Below are 15671 nucleotides of genomic sequence, written 5' to 3' on the forward strand. Positions count from 1 at the left end.
GTTTTATATCAAAGGACGAGAAAGAAAAGGAAATGTACGTTATAACGCGAAGAACGTCCCGATTGGCCCATTTTTCTACACGACGATTTTTCTAAACGATTTTCTAAGAGTTATATTTTCTGACTTATTTCGTGCACGGCAATACTACGCCTTCGTATATCTTCGTTAGTTTACACCCAGGCTACGTGACGCGACTTCTCGAATTATCCGAAACACAGAGTTGAATTCGGTACCTACGGCAACGTTGAATTTTACAAACGACAGCCTCGGATAAACCGAGATAAACTTCACGCTGTTTCTCCTCTCGCTCTTCGCCGCTAGATTGCTTCCATCCCTCCTCTCCATTGGCATCTAAAGAATTCATAAGATCCAGGGAGGCATCCCTTTCGCGGTAAACAATCGTAAAACACGAACCACGTTTCTCTTTATTTTTAGTTTGAGAAATACCTCGATCCGGTTCGCGGTGAAATAGTCGAAACGTTCTTGTGGCGAAATTAAAAATATTTCCTTCGTGTTTTATAGAAAACTTGCGCGCCTTTGCGGCCTCTTCATTGAAAGAAAAGTTTAAAATAAAATCATCATTTCGCGTTTAACATCGCTAAACGCAAATGATCATAAAGAACGATTTTATTTGTGCTCGCAAACGATGAATGTAAATGATTGAAATAAATAAAAATGCTAAATAACGATAATTTTTACAAGTTATATTCCCATGTAAATAATTGTTTATAAATTAAATTGAGAATGCAAAGCAAGCTTGTAAAATTCTGCTATCCGTCCAATATATCAGGTAGACATTTTTTTTTAACCACTTTATTTTTTCAACATTTGTTTTGACGTCTGTCCCGTTTTTAATTATTTTATATTTCCGAACGATACGTCAAACTAATACAGCAGAGACTCAGAGAGATCATATTTAAAAAATGTTTTATTAAATTACAGTGATGTGTACGCTTGATGAAAAATTCGTGTGTGATCGTGTAAATTAAAACTATACCATTTATATTTCCCGTAATTTATAATAATTTCGATGTTGAGAATTTTTTATTGAAAAATATTACTAAAACTATTTTAAAATTTTTTTACAGTAAAAAAATTGTATTTTCTTTTACGATAATAATATATTATGAGGCAATATTAACAATTAATGGTGGCAAAATAAATACTGGTTACAAAATTAACGGAATATATCCAATGTTATATTGATAATAAACAGTTGAAAGGATGGACGTAATGCTATCGAGAGCGAGTAATCAAATAGCTGCTCATTACTGCGACAGAAACGCAATTGATCAATTACATAGTCGAGCACACGCAACAAAGTATCCGCAGACATGTACAACATAGTCGTTGCTGCGGTCATTGTATAAATGTTTCTCTCTGTAATACAGTCGCGCTTGATAATTGTTCCTATTAATAAAACTTCGCGACAACGAAGTAACGTAATTTAACTTGATGTTGAAAACCATTTCATTACGTACGGCATACATAATAAAGTTGTCATGGAACGATATATAGATATTGCGCTTGTCGAACTGTCTCGATGATAAATATTTCCCGAGTATCGGTCTGGCTATTTTCTTTCTTTGATCGAAGCTTCAAGAGCCGTCTAAAAGTTCCATGCAGTCTTTAATAAGCCGGATGTGCACGAGTGCATCGCAGGAACAATGAAGGGAGAAAAAAAGAGCTAATACCTTCAAGTACGCATAATAAAGTGACCGTTCATTATCATCGTGGGGATTCAAATTAATCAATCAAACGATCGAGCCTAGAGCAAAGTGCTCGCAATTGAATGTTCGCAGTCGTTGCGTAAAAGTGCATCGCTGAAACATGATTGCGCATTTGTACGACGATCACTTCAGGCCTCGCCATCCGGTCGTACGGGATGAAGAGCGGACGCGGTCCCGTCATGTGCGATCGGCTATTAAAAGGATCGTCATCGTCGGCCCTTGTCTGCCCGAGCCGTAATTCAGCTGGCCAATTCGATCGCGACGTCGCGCCGTCATTTTCGAGTACAAGCCGTCCCGGCACAACTCGCGGAGTGGCTTGGAGAGGATTAGCCCGTCGGTTCGATTTCATCGGCTCTCCTCATCGGCTGAGCCCTAGATGTCATCGCCAGGAAGGTCGGAACGTCGAAGATCGGGCGGAACGATGAAGGGATGTCGCCGCGCTCTCTTGTTTGTGCCATATCCACTCGCGCTTTATGTCTGTGAGAGTGCATTCGTGTCATATACATTTCACTGGCATCTTCAAGATGAACTGAAAGTTTGGTTTATTACGACTCTTCTTGCGTAACTGAGAGATTGGTACGTATTCGTTAGAGAGATTCATATAACGTTCGGTAATAATTCTCATGCATGAGTGCACGTTGTGAATTTTTTATTTATACAAATTTTAATCTCTCTCCTAACAAAAAAATAATAAAATAGTTATATTAAGGATTAAATACTAGAGTCGATTTGTTCTTACAAAAAAATTTGTTGAGAAAATGGAAAGTACATTTAATAGAGGTAATATATAGTAAATGAATCCTCTATGAAGATTCTCCGCATACTGAAAAGCAAAATAATTTACGTTGTGAATTTTACACAGGTGTACTTAATCCGTCTATTAATTCTTAAATGTGATTTGCAAATGTAATTGACAATAACACAATATGAAATTCTCGTCGTGCGTATTCTGCTAGCTCTATTCTTCCCACTTTATTCAGGGTTCGTCGAATAAGATGCGCGGGGGATCAACGCGCTTGTGAGTTCAACTTCACCCGAGAATAAATCGTCTGCGGGCTGGCTGCGTGCTGTCTTCTCAATTATAAAAGCTATTATGAATTTGCCGGGCAATTTGGCGGCTTTGAAAACGTGCCGCGCGTACGCGATATACCTCGGCGCGGTGGAATATCGTGACATCGGAGCTTATACGCGGCTCGTGAGTGGTGACTTCCTTCTGGCAATTTTGCGAAGCGGACAAAAATAAAGACGCGAGCGAGAGCTCGCGCGAACGCGGGGCATTAACGATCCGTTGAGGGCGACAGCGATGGGCTCCGACGCATCGTGCTCCAGCGGTGAGAATATTTGTCTTCGGGCTCGCCCATTTGACATCCGATACCTCTTGACACCGACACGCCGCGTAAAGAATTGCTGGCGCCTCCACTTGGGCACCGTCTGCTTCGAATTGTCGTCCATTTTTCTCACCGAGCCGGCATACAATCTCTCAACGACTATAGCATTGCGCACCTGCTAAACGCGAACGTCCAATGTTTTCCCGTAAATACTTTCGACAATGCTGTTCGAAGTGGACTTTTCACTTTTGATAATTCCAATATACTAATTAGCTAACATATATAGCGAACAATGTACCAGCATGACTGTCTGTTAAAAATGCAAGCTAGACTATAGCTAATAATTGTGAACATGATAAAGGAAAAGGGATTATGTTTAATAATATTTGCGATATAAGTGCAAACTGATTACATTTGCAATTTGTGACTTTTTTCTTTGATATTGAAAACTGATTTGAAAAAAATTTTACAGCATTATTTGCATAATTGTTATAGGTGGGTAGAACGAGATTTATTCCCACAAATTTTATGCGATCTGGATTTTAATACTCGGATAAAACGTAATGGCGGCAGATTAAGGGATCGTGCGGCTCAGAGTTGGCGATTAATGCCTTTAAAGCTCGACACGATGTGAGGTTAAGCCTCTTAATTCTCTACCCTTTCATGTTACGAGGCGTAATTGATACTTCCCCCCTTTTTTTTATACGCTCACGTTGTAACCACTTGGTCGTTTATCCGTTTAATTGCTCGCGAAGCAGCTTCGGTCTATTCTAATTCTAATCGTTCTGACCCCGACAGCGCGTCGACCGATCGATAAAATGTGGTGTACGAAATTGACCTCGGAGCGTGGTTGCGTAGTAAAGCTTATCCCTCCTCATAATTCAGAGTCCTAGGCGAATTTCAGGTACCGTGGCACAAATTGTGCTCACGTCGTACATTATGCGTCGAACCCCGTGATTTCGTAGTTCCATGTACGTCTCTCACGCACCCACACGCACAGAATTCCAGGAGCACGCGATTGTTGAACCCCACGCTCGGCATCCGGTTGGTAAAGTTCCGCCGCCGCGCCGCGGTCGACGTCAGGGATGGATTTACTTCGACGCAGCTACCTACTAGCCTGCGGCTACAACAAACCCCTCCGCCGCCGGTTTATCGCGGCGACAACCGCCAGAATATATCGTTACGGTTGTGAGCCCGTCGCCGAAATTTCTCCCCTCATTGCGACGTGTGATCACAAACAATTACCGCAGCGTTGAGAGGCAACGTACGGAGAGTCGTGTTTGATACGATCCTTGCTTTCGAATTACGAGAGATGCAGCGAAAACAATTGTGGGATCGCGAATGGAAATACGAAATTCCGAACGGAAACTCGCGCGCGCGATTATCATCGTTTAATTCAGTAATGAAATCCTGATTTGGAGTGTGGTGAAGATAATACCGCATCCTTTCTGCAGATCATCGTTTTTGTCCTGCAAATTTTGTTACGTGCCAACGAAGCAAGAAATCAACCATCTTTCATATCGATGTTCTTTTTTTTTTAAACGAATGTATAATGTATGCGCGTCCCTGTGCACAAAAGGTGCTCGCACTCCGCCTTTATAAGTGGTAGGTGAACACCTAATCGAGGCCCAAATTAGGGCGGGCGATAACCGCGGCGCCAGTGCGGAACACGACGTGGCACAAAGAAACTCCTCCGTGCGTGCCACCCCTCTCTTGCGTAGGATTCGACCGTAATTTCGAATGTGATGCAGCAGTATTTTCGGGGGGTGAGACGACGTATTTGCCGTCGCAACACTTACGTGGTAACACTTTGATGGATGAGAAATAATAATCGGTGGTTACAAGGACCTCTACAGTGGACACTCCTTACATTTTCTTTGCTCAGGTAAAGACACTCGATCGTGACTTACTCTTCCCATAATGACTAAATCATTTCTTAATCGTTCGTTCATACGTTTCAAGTGCATTGAGTTTGTTGAAAATGGTCACACTATTTCAGAGAATAAAAAGGAAAGTCTATGTTTACATATAGAAGCAATAAAAATAATACAATGAACGATAAAGGTGCATAATTTTTGTGAAATATGCAATTAAAAATATGCATACATTTTAAAAGCACTTACCTTTATAACTCCAGTATTGTGGTGGATTTATGTTATTTTTTTACGTACACATATATTACTTTATGAAACTATAAATTAAAAAAATATATATATTCTTGCGTATTATTTTTTATTTATATTATTATTCTTTGGAAAGGATATTTGTGAAACATGATGTTTGTTCAGAAGAATCAATAAGAGTAATGAAATAAAACTGCAATTATTGTAATCTTGTGAAATAGTATTAAAGAAGAAATACATTGGCGAAATGGTGCTTTTATGCATCCATTCTTTAAGATACGACTGGCTAGACAAAATACGAATTCGCTGAAAGAAGAGTGTATACACAAAGAGAAAGAATAAGGAGGGGGAAGAGGCACGAGCCTCTTCCTTGACTTTACATTACGTTTTCTCGAAAGAAAATGGTTGTATGGATGAGGAAGGGTGGAAACGAGAGAGAGAGAGAGAGAGAGAGAGAGAGAGAGAGAGAGAGAGAGAGAGAGAGAGAGAGAGAGAGGCTGGAGGATGAAGCGTAAAGCAGCGTGTCGAGGGCAAATTAAAGAGGAACTAGCGAAAAAAAGAGAACGGGGGAGGGGGTGAAATGGAAGGGAACGCATGAAGTGCCGCTTTCACCCTCGAGTCATTAAAAACGCGGTCGTCGTTCTAGCCATTAGAATGACAAATGACGTCGTTGACGGTGCCAAATTAGTACGATGAAAGGACGACAGACACTGCAAAAGCCCAGCGTGACGTGACCTGTGCACGGGTACGTTAGGCAGTTTGTAAAACCTTTAAAATAAAAATTTTTATCGTGTATATTCGCTTGTACTCGTTACTAAAACAATGATGATTATTGCCTTTGAAAATTAATGGAATTTTGAAAATAAATTACTACGAAAAAGAAAGAACTAAACTTTTCACATGAGTTATTGTTTAACTATATTATAAGAGAGGATTAAAACTAGATTTAAAAGATTTTTCTATTTATTTACTGTAATATTCATAAAAATATTTAATAAAGATTGTGAGAGTTTACGTAAGTCTCATATTGCATAACTATGTTATTATCAAAATTAAATTGAAAAACCTTTGGTATAATATCTAAAAAGAATTTTTAATATAACCGATATTTTGATGCTTTGAAATACGTCGATATTAATCTGAATTTTTAGAGAACGCTAGTTAGAAATATAAATCACTACACAGAGAACTAATAAACAGATTCAGCAGATCCCCGTTGGCTTTAAGTATCCAATGCGTACTTCAATGTATATTCATTTATTAAGATTAAAGAGTATTTATGGAATCTCTGGAGCTTTCCAATTAAGCGTACCATTGGATTATTCTACAATTACCTAGATAATTGGCTCTCGGTGAATATCCGCTGCAATCTGATTGTATTTATATGCGCAATTGCTAAAACTGGCTAAAATAATTATTCTTGTAATCAAGGCTGACATACGATATGATATACAGCAATTTTTTTAGAAGGATGTCACATAGGATTACGGAAACTATACTTTTCCTTAGCGTAGCAAAAAATTCTGATGAGATAAGAGGATAAGATGATTTTTCCAAGGTAACAAAAAAGATCTCGTAAAGTCATTTTTGCTTCGCTAAAAGTTTTATTTCGTTCGTCGGCCTGTCAGCCCGGCGTGTTTGTCCGTGTGTGCGTGTATGTGTGTATGATTTTATGTACGCATGCGTGTATGTATTTTTGTTGTTCGTGTACTTGTATGCGTTTACGTTACACACCTCGTAGTCGCCTACGTCGCAATTAATACAATATAATATGTATAGTTTTGTTTTTTTTTTATCTATCTCGATAGCATACAAAAGGATACAGGCACACAAATATCAAATATGCATCCGGTACTCGCGTTATGCTATTAATCAATAATTACACTCACAATGGTACCGCCCCTCCGCACTTGTCGTTTATGCTATATATTATAATACAGATATATACAAATGGTCGCTTTCCCGCGCGTCGACGGGCGTATTTATAATACGTTTACACATATGTACGTATAAATTACAGTCGCTATATACATCGAGAGATTATGCGGCGCGTTTAATACCTTCGGGGTGGCGGAAAGTTTCCTATTATCGCTTGTGCTAAATCTATTGATAAACCATCATCGTTGTCGTTGTTGTTGTCGTATCTGCTCACCGCGCTTTCTTCGACTTTCTACAATACAGTACAGCACAGCCAGACGCGAGGTACTTTACGATCGATCTTTTATGTACACGGTGTCCGCTCTCGACGAGTCTCTCGCATAAAAGTCATACGTGCTAATCGAATTCGTCGTAAGTCGTACAAGAATTATATGTTTATGAGAATTGCGAGATAACAAACAGCGCGTCAAGTGATTTTATCATTAAAGCACTTTCATAAAGCATTAAAAGCACTTTCAGCGCGAACATGAGGGCAAGAGAAATTATGATATCAATTTACTTCAAGAAATTTGCCGTCTGTTTAATTAAGGAAAATTACGTAAATGAATTTTTTTAGAAAGTTTCTCTCGGCCCATAATTCGTTAACAATATTAATTGCGACGTACCCGTGAGCATAATGCAGCTCCGAACGTCGATCGATCAAACGACCTTTCAGGTTGGTCCATTTCTTTTTTTGTTTTTTTTTCTTTTTTTTCATGCTCTCCCTCGTAGAGTCGCATGTACGCACACGCACTTACGTGTCGTCGTATAAAAGATGGGCCAGTTTCCCCCCTTTCCGTTCGTCGCGCGCGCCGCTCCGTCAGACCCCGTGTGTCGTCGGTTCAACCGGAGCTTCTTCCCGCATTTCTCATGTCAGATAGAAAAAGGGCTGCATGCGTGATTTATGCCAAAGACTTTTCCCCAGTCGCACCGGCTGCGCCGTATTCCTGTGCACATTGTACGTACCGGTGCAGAACCGATCGTGTCGTATCTCGGTTATATCGGCGGGCCGTGCCTGTATCGGTTGTATCGCCCTCGACGTGGCGGCCGGAAGAAAACTTACGACTGGCGTACGTATACCGGGGGCAAGGAACCCGTACGGTGCCAAGACAGTGCTATCTCCCCGTTCCGATATTATGAGGGCGGCGCATAAGAATTAGTTGCGTAACATGCAACCGCGCGCAATCCGCGAGAAGGTATCCCCTTTACGCCCCGAGAATATTAACGTTTCTCGTTGCTGACGAGAATAACTCGAAATTACGACCATGTCCAATTTGACTCCTAGGAGGTAGATAATGGCATCCGGTTCTGCTCGAACTAGTTCTAACGGATCGGCTGGTCGGCACTGGATGCCATTATTTACGTCCTCGAGGGGTCTTTGTATGTTGGTGGTACTCGAGAGCCCGGATAATCTGCACGCATTGTCTTTAGCAGTCGGCGTTCTCACTTGTTCGATTGCTTTATATTAGAGAGCAGTAGACTAGAATGGAAACTTTTTTTTACTATAACTTAGAGTAATTTATTTAACTCTATGCACACAATTTTGTTCTGCGAGTTTTCTTTGAAAAAACAACTTCTTATATACAGTTTTTAAAAATAAATAATTGTACATATATTTTCTAGAGATGTTACAGTATAAGAGCAATTGAAGAATTTTTTTATATTTGTTTTATATAGGTATGCACCGAAAAAGAGTTTGTTAACAGATACTAAATGTTGAGTCTCGAAAATAATTGTACTTTTCTAAATATTTAATAAGTATAATCAAATTTAGTAATATTTACAAAATACTTGGAAAAGTAAAATTATTTTTGGTTATATTAATTGAATATTTGGAATAATTGGCATTATTTCATTTAACATTTGGTAGCTATTACCAAACACTTTTTTCAGTATGTAATGAAAAATAAATACAAAAACAAACGACCCATCGTAGAAAACATCGTAGCGAACAAAACTTTGCGTGCACAGAGGATTAAGAAAGTGCTAAGTTTCGATAAGCATGTGTTACGGTGTAATATTAAAAGTAAAAACACCATATAAAAGTATAAAAATGTTAATGACAAGTTATGAAAGAATGGCGAGAGAAAATTACAGACGATTCTAGAGAACGATCGCGATAGAAGGATATTAACTAGCACTGTCGGCAGCTTGTGCGATTTCATACAAGTATAAAAGAGACATGATATCCTCCTACGAAGTACGCCGTGAGCAGATACGAAAGTGTCTTCCTTCGTCATTTTTATCGTTTCCTTCGTCGGAGAGATCTCTTCTCTCCCTTAACTCGCGCAACTTCTTTTATACAAACTAACTTTCCGCTATCTCGCTGTCTTTCTCTCGCTCCTACCGATCACACTGATCTAGCTCGCCGGTGTGACGTGCGTCGCACGTGCACATTCGCGTTCGCTTGAGACAAATTGACGATTATTGCCAGGAGCGGACTGTCAGCGGCTGGAAGTACGAGAGAGGGTTTCAAGGTAACGCGAATTTTCCGTGCCGTGGTAACGAGAGCTCGGCGAATCGATCACGGTGCCACTGAGCGAGAAAATTATCGAGAGCCGTCGACGAAGAGGAAACTCTCGGCGAGCACGACCGCGCCGATCTCGGCCTTAAAAGCGGCGAGAGATCGAAGATCGAGCTCCCGTGGACCTTGAAGGCGACGCGGCGGGCGACCGTTTAGTCGTCGGTCGATCCGCCCCGTCGCCGTCGTCGTCGCTGCCGCCGCCCTATTACGATAACGATAACCGCTTGTACGTGATATCTCCCGCCTCTAAAAGACGACGATTATTATTGCGACGAAATTATTTGCTTGGTGCCCCCCCAACTTAAGGCGCTTGAAGAAAGTGTGTGTATATGGTACGAGGTCCCTAACGGTTAATATTTACACTCGAGAGAGAGAAGCGTTCGAAGCTGTCACTGTTAGTTTTTTCTTAAAATTTTCTAACATCCTACGTGGCGACGATATCGATTAAACACTAAATATACATAGCAATGTTTCCAATCGTTGTAGACGCTACGCGCCGCTCTTGCCGCGAAGGGGCGCGACCTGCGCGGGGGAACGCTCGATTAAATTTCTCCTCGACGAGCCAAACTGTCTCACGCTTAATCGAAAAACCGATATGCGCGCGCGAACATCACGTTCGATCGGTTGTTCGGATAAAAATAGCGGAATGTCAATTAGTATCGCGCGTACACTTCGGTCTCGGAAGCGTGCGATTGCGAGACCCGAGTGCGGAGCGATGCCCCGGGGAGACCGGGTCCGATGAAATGAGAGAAAAATTGAGCTTAATAGATTACGATCGGTAATCAAGGAAAGTGCGGCGGTCAATGGACGACCAAATAATCGTACGGGAGAGAACGCTATTTGAACGGCTCGCGGTAAAAGCGCCGAACGAGCCTTAAATTTCATGCCACGTTCCACGTCAGATATTTAAACCGGTAATAAATTTTGCGCCGCGCGCACACAGGTGCACATAGCCATCGCCGTTTGTCGACCTAGGAGAGAGAAAGAGCGTCGTTGCACTTTACGGCTGCTCTTTCAGGGCGAAATTCAAGGGAGAGCTCCACCGCGCAAGGCACGCTTAAGCATATAACGTGCCTATATATATAGTATGTTACTCGCGAGAGCCGGGCTCTTTTTCATTATATATCACAATGTGGTCGAGGGTCTCTCTCATCCTTGCGCACCCGATATCTCGAATCTTTCTATACGTTTTTTTTTCTTTTCTCCACTTTTGTTCAATTACGTACACATGTAGTTATTGTTGTCTCATCCCTGTATTGTCGGTTTCTTAACGCTGGTAATTCTCGATTCTCCTCGTTGCATGAAGGCGATGTCGGTAGAGATAGAGAAATAAAGTTGGGCTTATACAATCTATTATATGCTTAAAATTCGTCGTCATACATATTACCTTTTTGTATGTATAATATATATATCTATATATATATTTTTTTTTATTTTTTCGAATATATATGTATATATAAATTAAAGATTCGTCACGGAGCATAATAAATAATACGACGTGCGCGTGTATGGCGCAAGTCGGGTTACTGAATTATTTATGTGACGTCAGTCTTGTATGAGGCGGGATCGAAGCTCGCTATCGTTCGCTCTTTTAAATATCGTTACGCCGATCTCGTCGCGGCTTTTTTTTCCCTTCTTCCCCCCGATGTCAAGCGTCGCACCGCGTCGCGTCGCGTCGCGTCGCGCCGCCTGACGTACGTTCGTGCGCGCGAATAATTGAAACGCCCGCTTATTCCATCAAGCCGGTAATTAATTATCTCTTCGATCCGACGTAACGATCACGCCATCGGATAAATATCTCATCCGCCCCGGTCGTTTTTTTTTCCTTCCCCTGGTTGTGCCGCGCGTTCCTTCTGGATCGATAGCGAGCTCGATCTAGTTGCACATGCGCGCCGAACAGACCAAATCATTAACGCGACTCTTCCTTGGAAATTCGTCCGCACGCGTTGACGTGTGTGTGCACTCCTCGTAACGGTTACACATCGTTTGCCTGTGCCATTCGGGGAGATTGACACGGGCGGAAGTGGCGTTTCGCAACGTCACAAGTTACATCTCGTTCGCGAAATTCCACTTCGAGTGTAAAGAGAGAGACAGTGAGGAGACTACTTGGCAGTGTGTGAAACGCTGAAACGCGACAGATGCTGCGACTTGACTCCCTTGATGAGCAATTTGAAAATTGCGAACGCTTTTATAAAAACGTCAAGGTGTATCCTACGACTTCGCAATGTCAATTTTCGTGGAAATCTCGCGGGCGAATCTCGAAGAAGAGCCGTTCGCGCGAGGTCACTTTATCATTAAAAAACTGATATGCCAATTTAATACAACTTCGATTACGAGATTATACTTATCCGTAGGAATCTGCAGGTCGAATCTCCCGAAAAGACCGTGCTCGATATTGCGCCTACACAATACGTTACGAAAACTCGTAATTCGTCGATGGCAGTGCTCGTCGAGAAGAGGGAACGCTCTGTCTCGCGACGGACGCGACCGCGCCGCGATCGCGTCGTTTTTTTTTCTCTCTTTTTCTCGCAATGCGCTAAACTCGGGGGAAAAAATATCGTCGTTGTAACAAGCAGGATTACGACCCCTTTCGCCGCGCGGTCGCTCACAGCGTTTACTTCGAAATATACAACGTGTTACTTTTGCCACCGGCCTTTACCTCGAGATTAACAACGCGCGTGTTCTCACAGCACCCTCACACGGCACCGGAGCTATTTTACACTGCCCCATGCCGGCGTTCCTTCCTTCCGACGCGTATAAATATTGTAAAATGCGCGTATGAAGTAAAGCGTGTGGAACAGATTTGCAAAATTCAGAACCCACGTACGTGAATAATTTTATTCTATAAATATTTTCTTGCAAAGAGAGAAGAGACACGTCATACGAGAGGCGACAGTTTAATTTGATCACCAGGTTGATAATAGCATGCTCATGAATAATTATTAAACAAAAGCGCGATAAAACGAGAACTGGTCAAGCTGGAAATGGAAATTGGATCAAATGGAAAGCGTACCAGTGGCGCGACATAATAAAGCAAGAATAATATTATTTAAATATGACTTTCGAATTAGCGTAATACTGTAAAAGTTGAAGCATTATACTTGTCGGATCTCGAAATGGAACAGAATTCTTGGAAGATGGACCGGTGCCGGAGGGTTCATTCGATCACGCGATCTCGTTGCTTACAGTAACGAAGAATCCATCATACCTCTCTTCGATCCTTTCGCCTTCCGTGAATATATTCCTTGCAGGCTGCAAGAAGCCCTTACGCGTATCTGTGCAAGGAGTGCTCGCGGCGCTTACTACTTCTGCGCTCACGCTCGCAAACTGGTTCCGGACTCGGTGGATTCGAGTACGTCAAGTTGTTGGAGCCTCGAAGAGGTGGTGCGCTCATCGGGGGCGGAGGCGGCGGAAAAAAGCTCTGCAAGCACGCCTAATGCATCGGAAAAGCATATGAAACGACGCCTTCGTATGTCCGGCAAATACGTTTCGCGGAAAATCATTTCGCCTCAAAAATAGCAAGAAAAAGAGCATATTTCTAATCTTCGTTTCTTTAGTTTATTAGTAATTTTTTTTCTGTAATATTTGTTATGAAGGATAACTGCCAGCAGCAGTTAATGTCATTTCTATTTTCACGAGAGACTCCAGTTATATCAGAAAAATATATATATTGATTGAGAAAAATGAGAAACGTGAAGAAGAAATCGCAATTTTATCGTTGAAAAGACTTAAATTTGAGATTTTAACTCTTAATGCGACTGTGATAAATGCTTTTATGACTCACCTTTGCGCTACCCCTGGAGGACGATTTCGAGAATACGCTATCCTGATCGCTGCTTACGCTAGGCACGGGCATTGGTACTGCATAATCGTACGTGGCATCTGTGCAGAAAAAAATATTTTCTTTCACTGCACTGCGAGTAAAACGCTCTTTTCATCAGGCGACATATTTATTAATGTATAATTTATATTTGCTAAATTTGAAGATCGCGACTTGTGTACAATTTGTATTTGAGATCGCGTACAAATGCAAAGGGTTATTAAACGAAGTAACGCGCGGTACAATTGGACTGTTTTGTCTATTTCGTATTTGTACTCTGAAGCACCGCGGCCGTACTGAAGAAGTTCAAAGTACTCGACTCACCAGACTGTTCGACGTTGTCATGAAGGTCCTTGTTGTCTACAACAACCGTGCTATACCCGTAGTACGCCGCATGAGGAGATTCCCGATACTTGTTCTCGTGGAAAGGTTCCTGGTACTCGTCAAGCCTGACATCGCCCAAAAGACGATCATTGAGATCTCGCGGAAGGGTCGTGAGCTTCGTGCCGGCGTACCGGTCGTCGAGTTCCTCGACCCGGTAGGTCATCAAGGAGGGATCCTTCTCCGTGGTGCCGTACGCGGATTCCGGCGACAGATGTTGATGATTGCCCGTCGGAATCGCGCTCTTGGCGCCCAGAGGGCTGGCAAAGTTCTTCCGCTGTCTGTGACGCGTGACTATTAGGAATATGGCGACCGCCAGCAGCAGAATTACGACGGTCAAGACGCCAATGATCACAGCCATGTAAGTCGGATCGTCCTGCTTAGCTACCGGAACTTCGGCTTGCAGCGGATTGTCGCGAGTCAAAGTTCTATCCCGCAATCGTGGAGCTTCGGTCGTGGGTGGCGTTTCTGGGGTGAAGTTACCGTGAGCGATGTCTGCAACACGATAGAAACACGTGCTGCTGAGTACAGCATTTTCTCGTGCGAACTTTGACGAAGTTTATTACTCGAAAATGTTAAGCAGTAACACTGACTGTTCCACAGTGGCAATAACATGATGAATCACGCAAATTTACATTTTTGGAATTAACTTAATTGAAATAATTAAAACATTTAACACATTCCAAATATTATCTACATAAATTATAATTATTTCATAAATTTATAATGATAAAAAAACTTTTTTAATTTATGCTAAATACATATTTAAAATATCTTCTTATTAGGTTCTTTAATTGTACATTTATTCAGCAGAATATTAATACATTTATTTGTTAGATTTTGTGTTCTATGCACGGAAAAAGTTTCGAACGTTGTTACGATCTTCCTAAAGAAGTCGCGTTAGATATGTGCGATTCGATAAATGTGTTGTCACGACTTTGAACTTTCTATTCGAACGACGAAGGCAAATTGTGGAAGTAGAGAAGTCGTGCGTTAAAACTTACCGGAGTCAAAGGTGACTTCGCTGATCATAATCCATCGCGAGGCAAAGCTGAATCTCAATTTGACGAACTTGCCGATCCGATGGTGCAGCTTGATTGAGACGTTTCTAGGTTGCTCAAAGATTTTGTCCTCCATGTAGGTATACACGATAGGATCACCCGTGTAGTACCTGCCGCCGATGCTGAACATGACGCTGACTTCGGAGAATATCTAAAATATAATAAAAAAAAAAGATACAATGCTATCGTATCGATATATCAATAAACGGCGTTCAGCTATGAGGAGCATTATTCTAAACTAACTATCGAGCCTGATTACCACACGCGATCGGATAAAGCGCTGTGTGTTCAGAGCTACCGTGCGGAATTAATTTGATCGGAAGCATACCCACCCACACACACACCGCAGGTACTCGATTACGTCCACGTAATCAGTATTATCGCCGTTATTACCATCGGTAACAGATAATTAGTTAACGGCGCGCTCCGGGATGACATCGACGGTTTCGATAATACGGAGTATCTCACGAACGCGTTCCGAGCGAGCGAGGACGCGTGGAATGCTAATTTCATCCCTCGGAGGCGTAAGACAATTCGGCGAGGAGAATCCAAGTCGAGAGCCGTGTGAAACGGACGAAAGACAGAGTTAGGGAGCAAGAGAGGGAGAAAGAGAGAGAGAGAGAGAGAGAGAGAGAGGAGTACGGAGCTAAGACAGCGTAGGAGTTAGGGACGAAGATTACAAAGCCGAGATTATCTAACTCCCTTAGACCCAAAGACAGGGGATGTATGGATTTTCGACGTACTGAAGCCTACCGCCCGCGGATGCGTCAGGAGAATGAGGAAGTCG

General features: G+C 42.1%; 1 protein-coding gene and 1 long non-coding RNA gene across 6 annotated transcripts in view; one reads left to right on the forward strand and one right to left on the reverse strand.

Annotated features, from left to right (window-relative positions):
• The window catches only part of LOC120358650, a 423202-nt gene that overhangs the window by 261346 nt on the left and 146185 nt on the right, over positions 1–15671 (forward strand). The gene's annotated exons all lie outside the window — the stretch shown is intronic.
• Positions 6763–15671, reverse strand: part of LOC105193437 (discoidin domain-containing receptor 2) — a 167809-nt gene continuing 158900 nt past the window's right edge. For 2 of the 4 annotated variants that reach the window (XM_026135910.2, XM_039453532.1), the window contains exons 6-9: positions 14828–15035; positions 13767–14318; positions 13407–13504; positions 10794–13055 (exon numbers count right to left, since the gene is read on the reverse strand). In XM_026135910.2, the coding sequence (XP_025991695.1) occupies positions 12888–13055; positions 13407–13504; positions 13767–14318; positions 14828–15035 (1026 nt within the window). In that variant the 3' untranslated portion in view covers positions 10794–12887. Of the gene's footprint in view, positions 13056–13406; positions 13505–13766; positions 14319–14827; positions 15036–15671 lie in introns of all 4 variants that reach the window. The other 2 variants (XM_011157872.3, XM_039453533.1) reach the window with 2 other exon arrangements.

Source organism: Solenopsis invicta, chromosome 9 (genome assembly GCF_016802725.1).
Source record: "Solenopsis invicta isolate M01_SB chromosome 9, UNIL_Sinv_3.0, whole genome shotgun sequence".
NCBI lineage: Eukaryota > Metazoa > Arthropoda > Insecta > Hymenoptera > Formicidae > Solenopsis > Solenopsis invicta.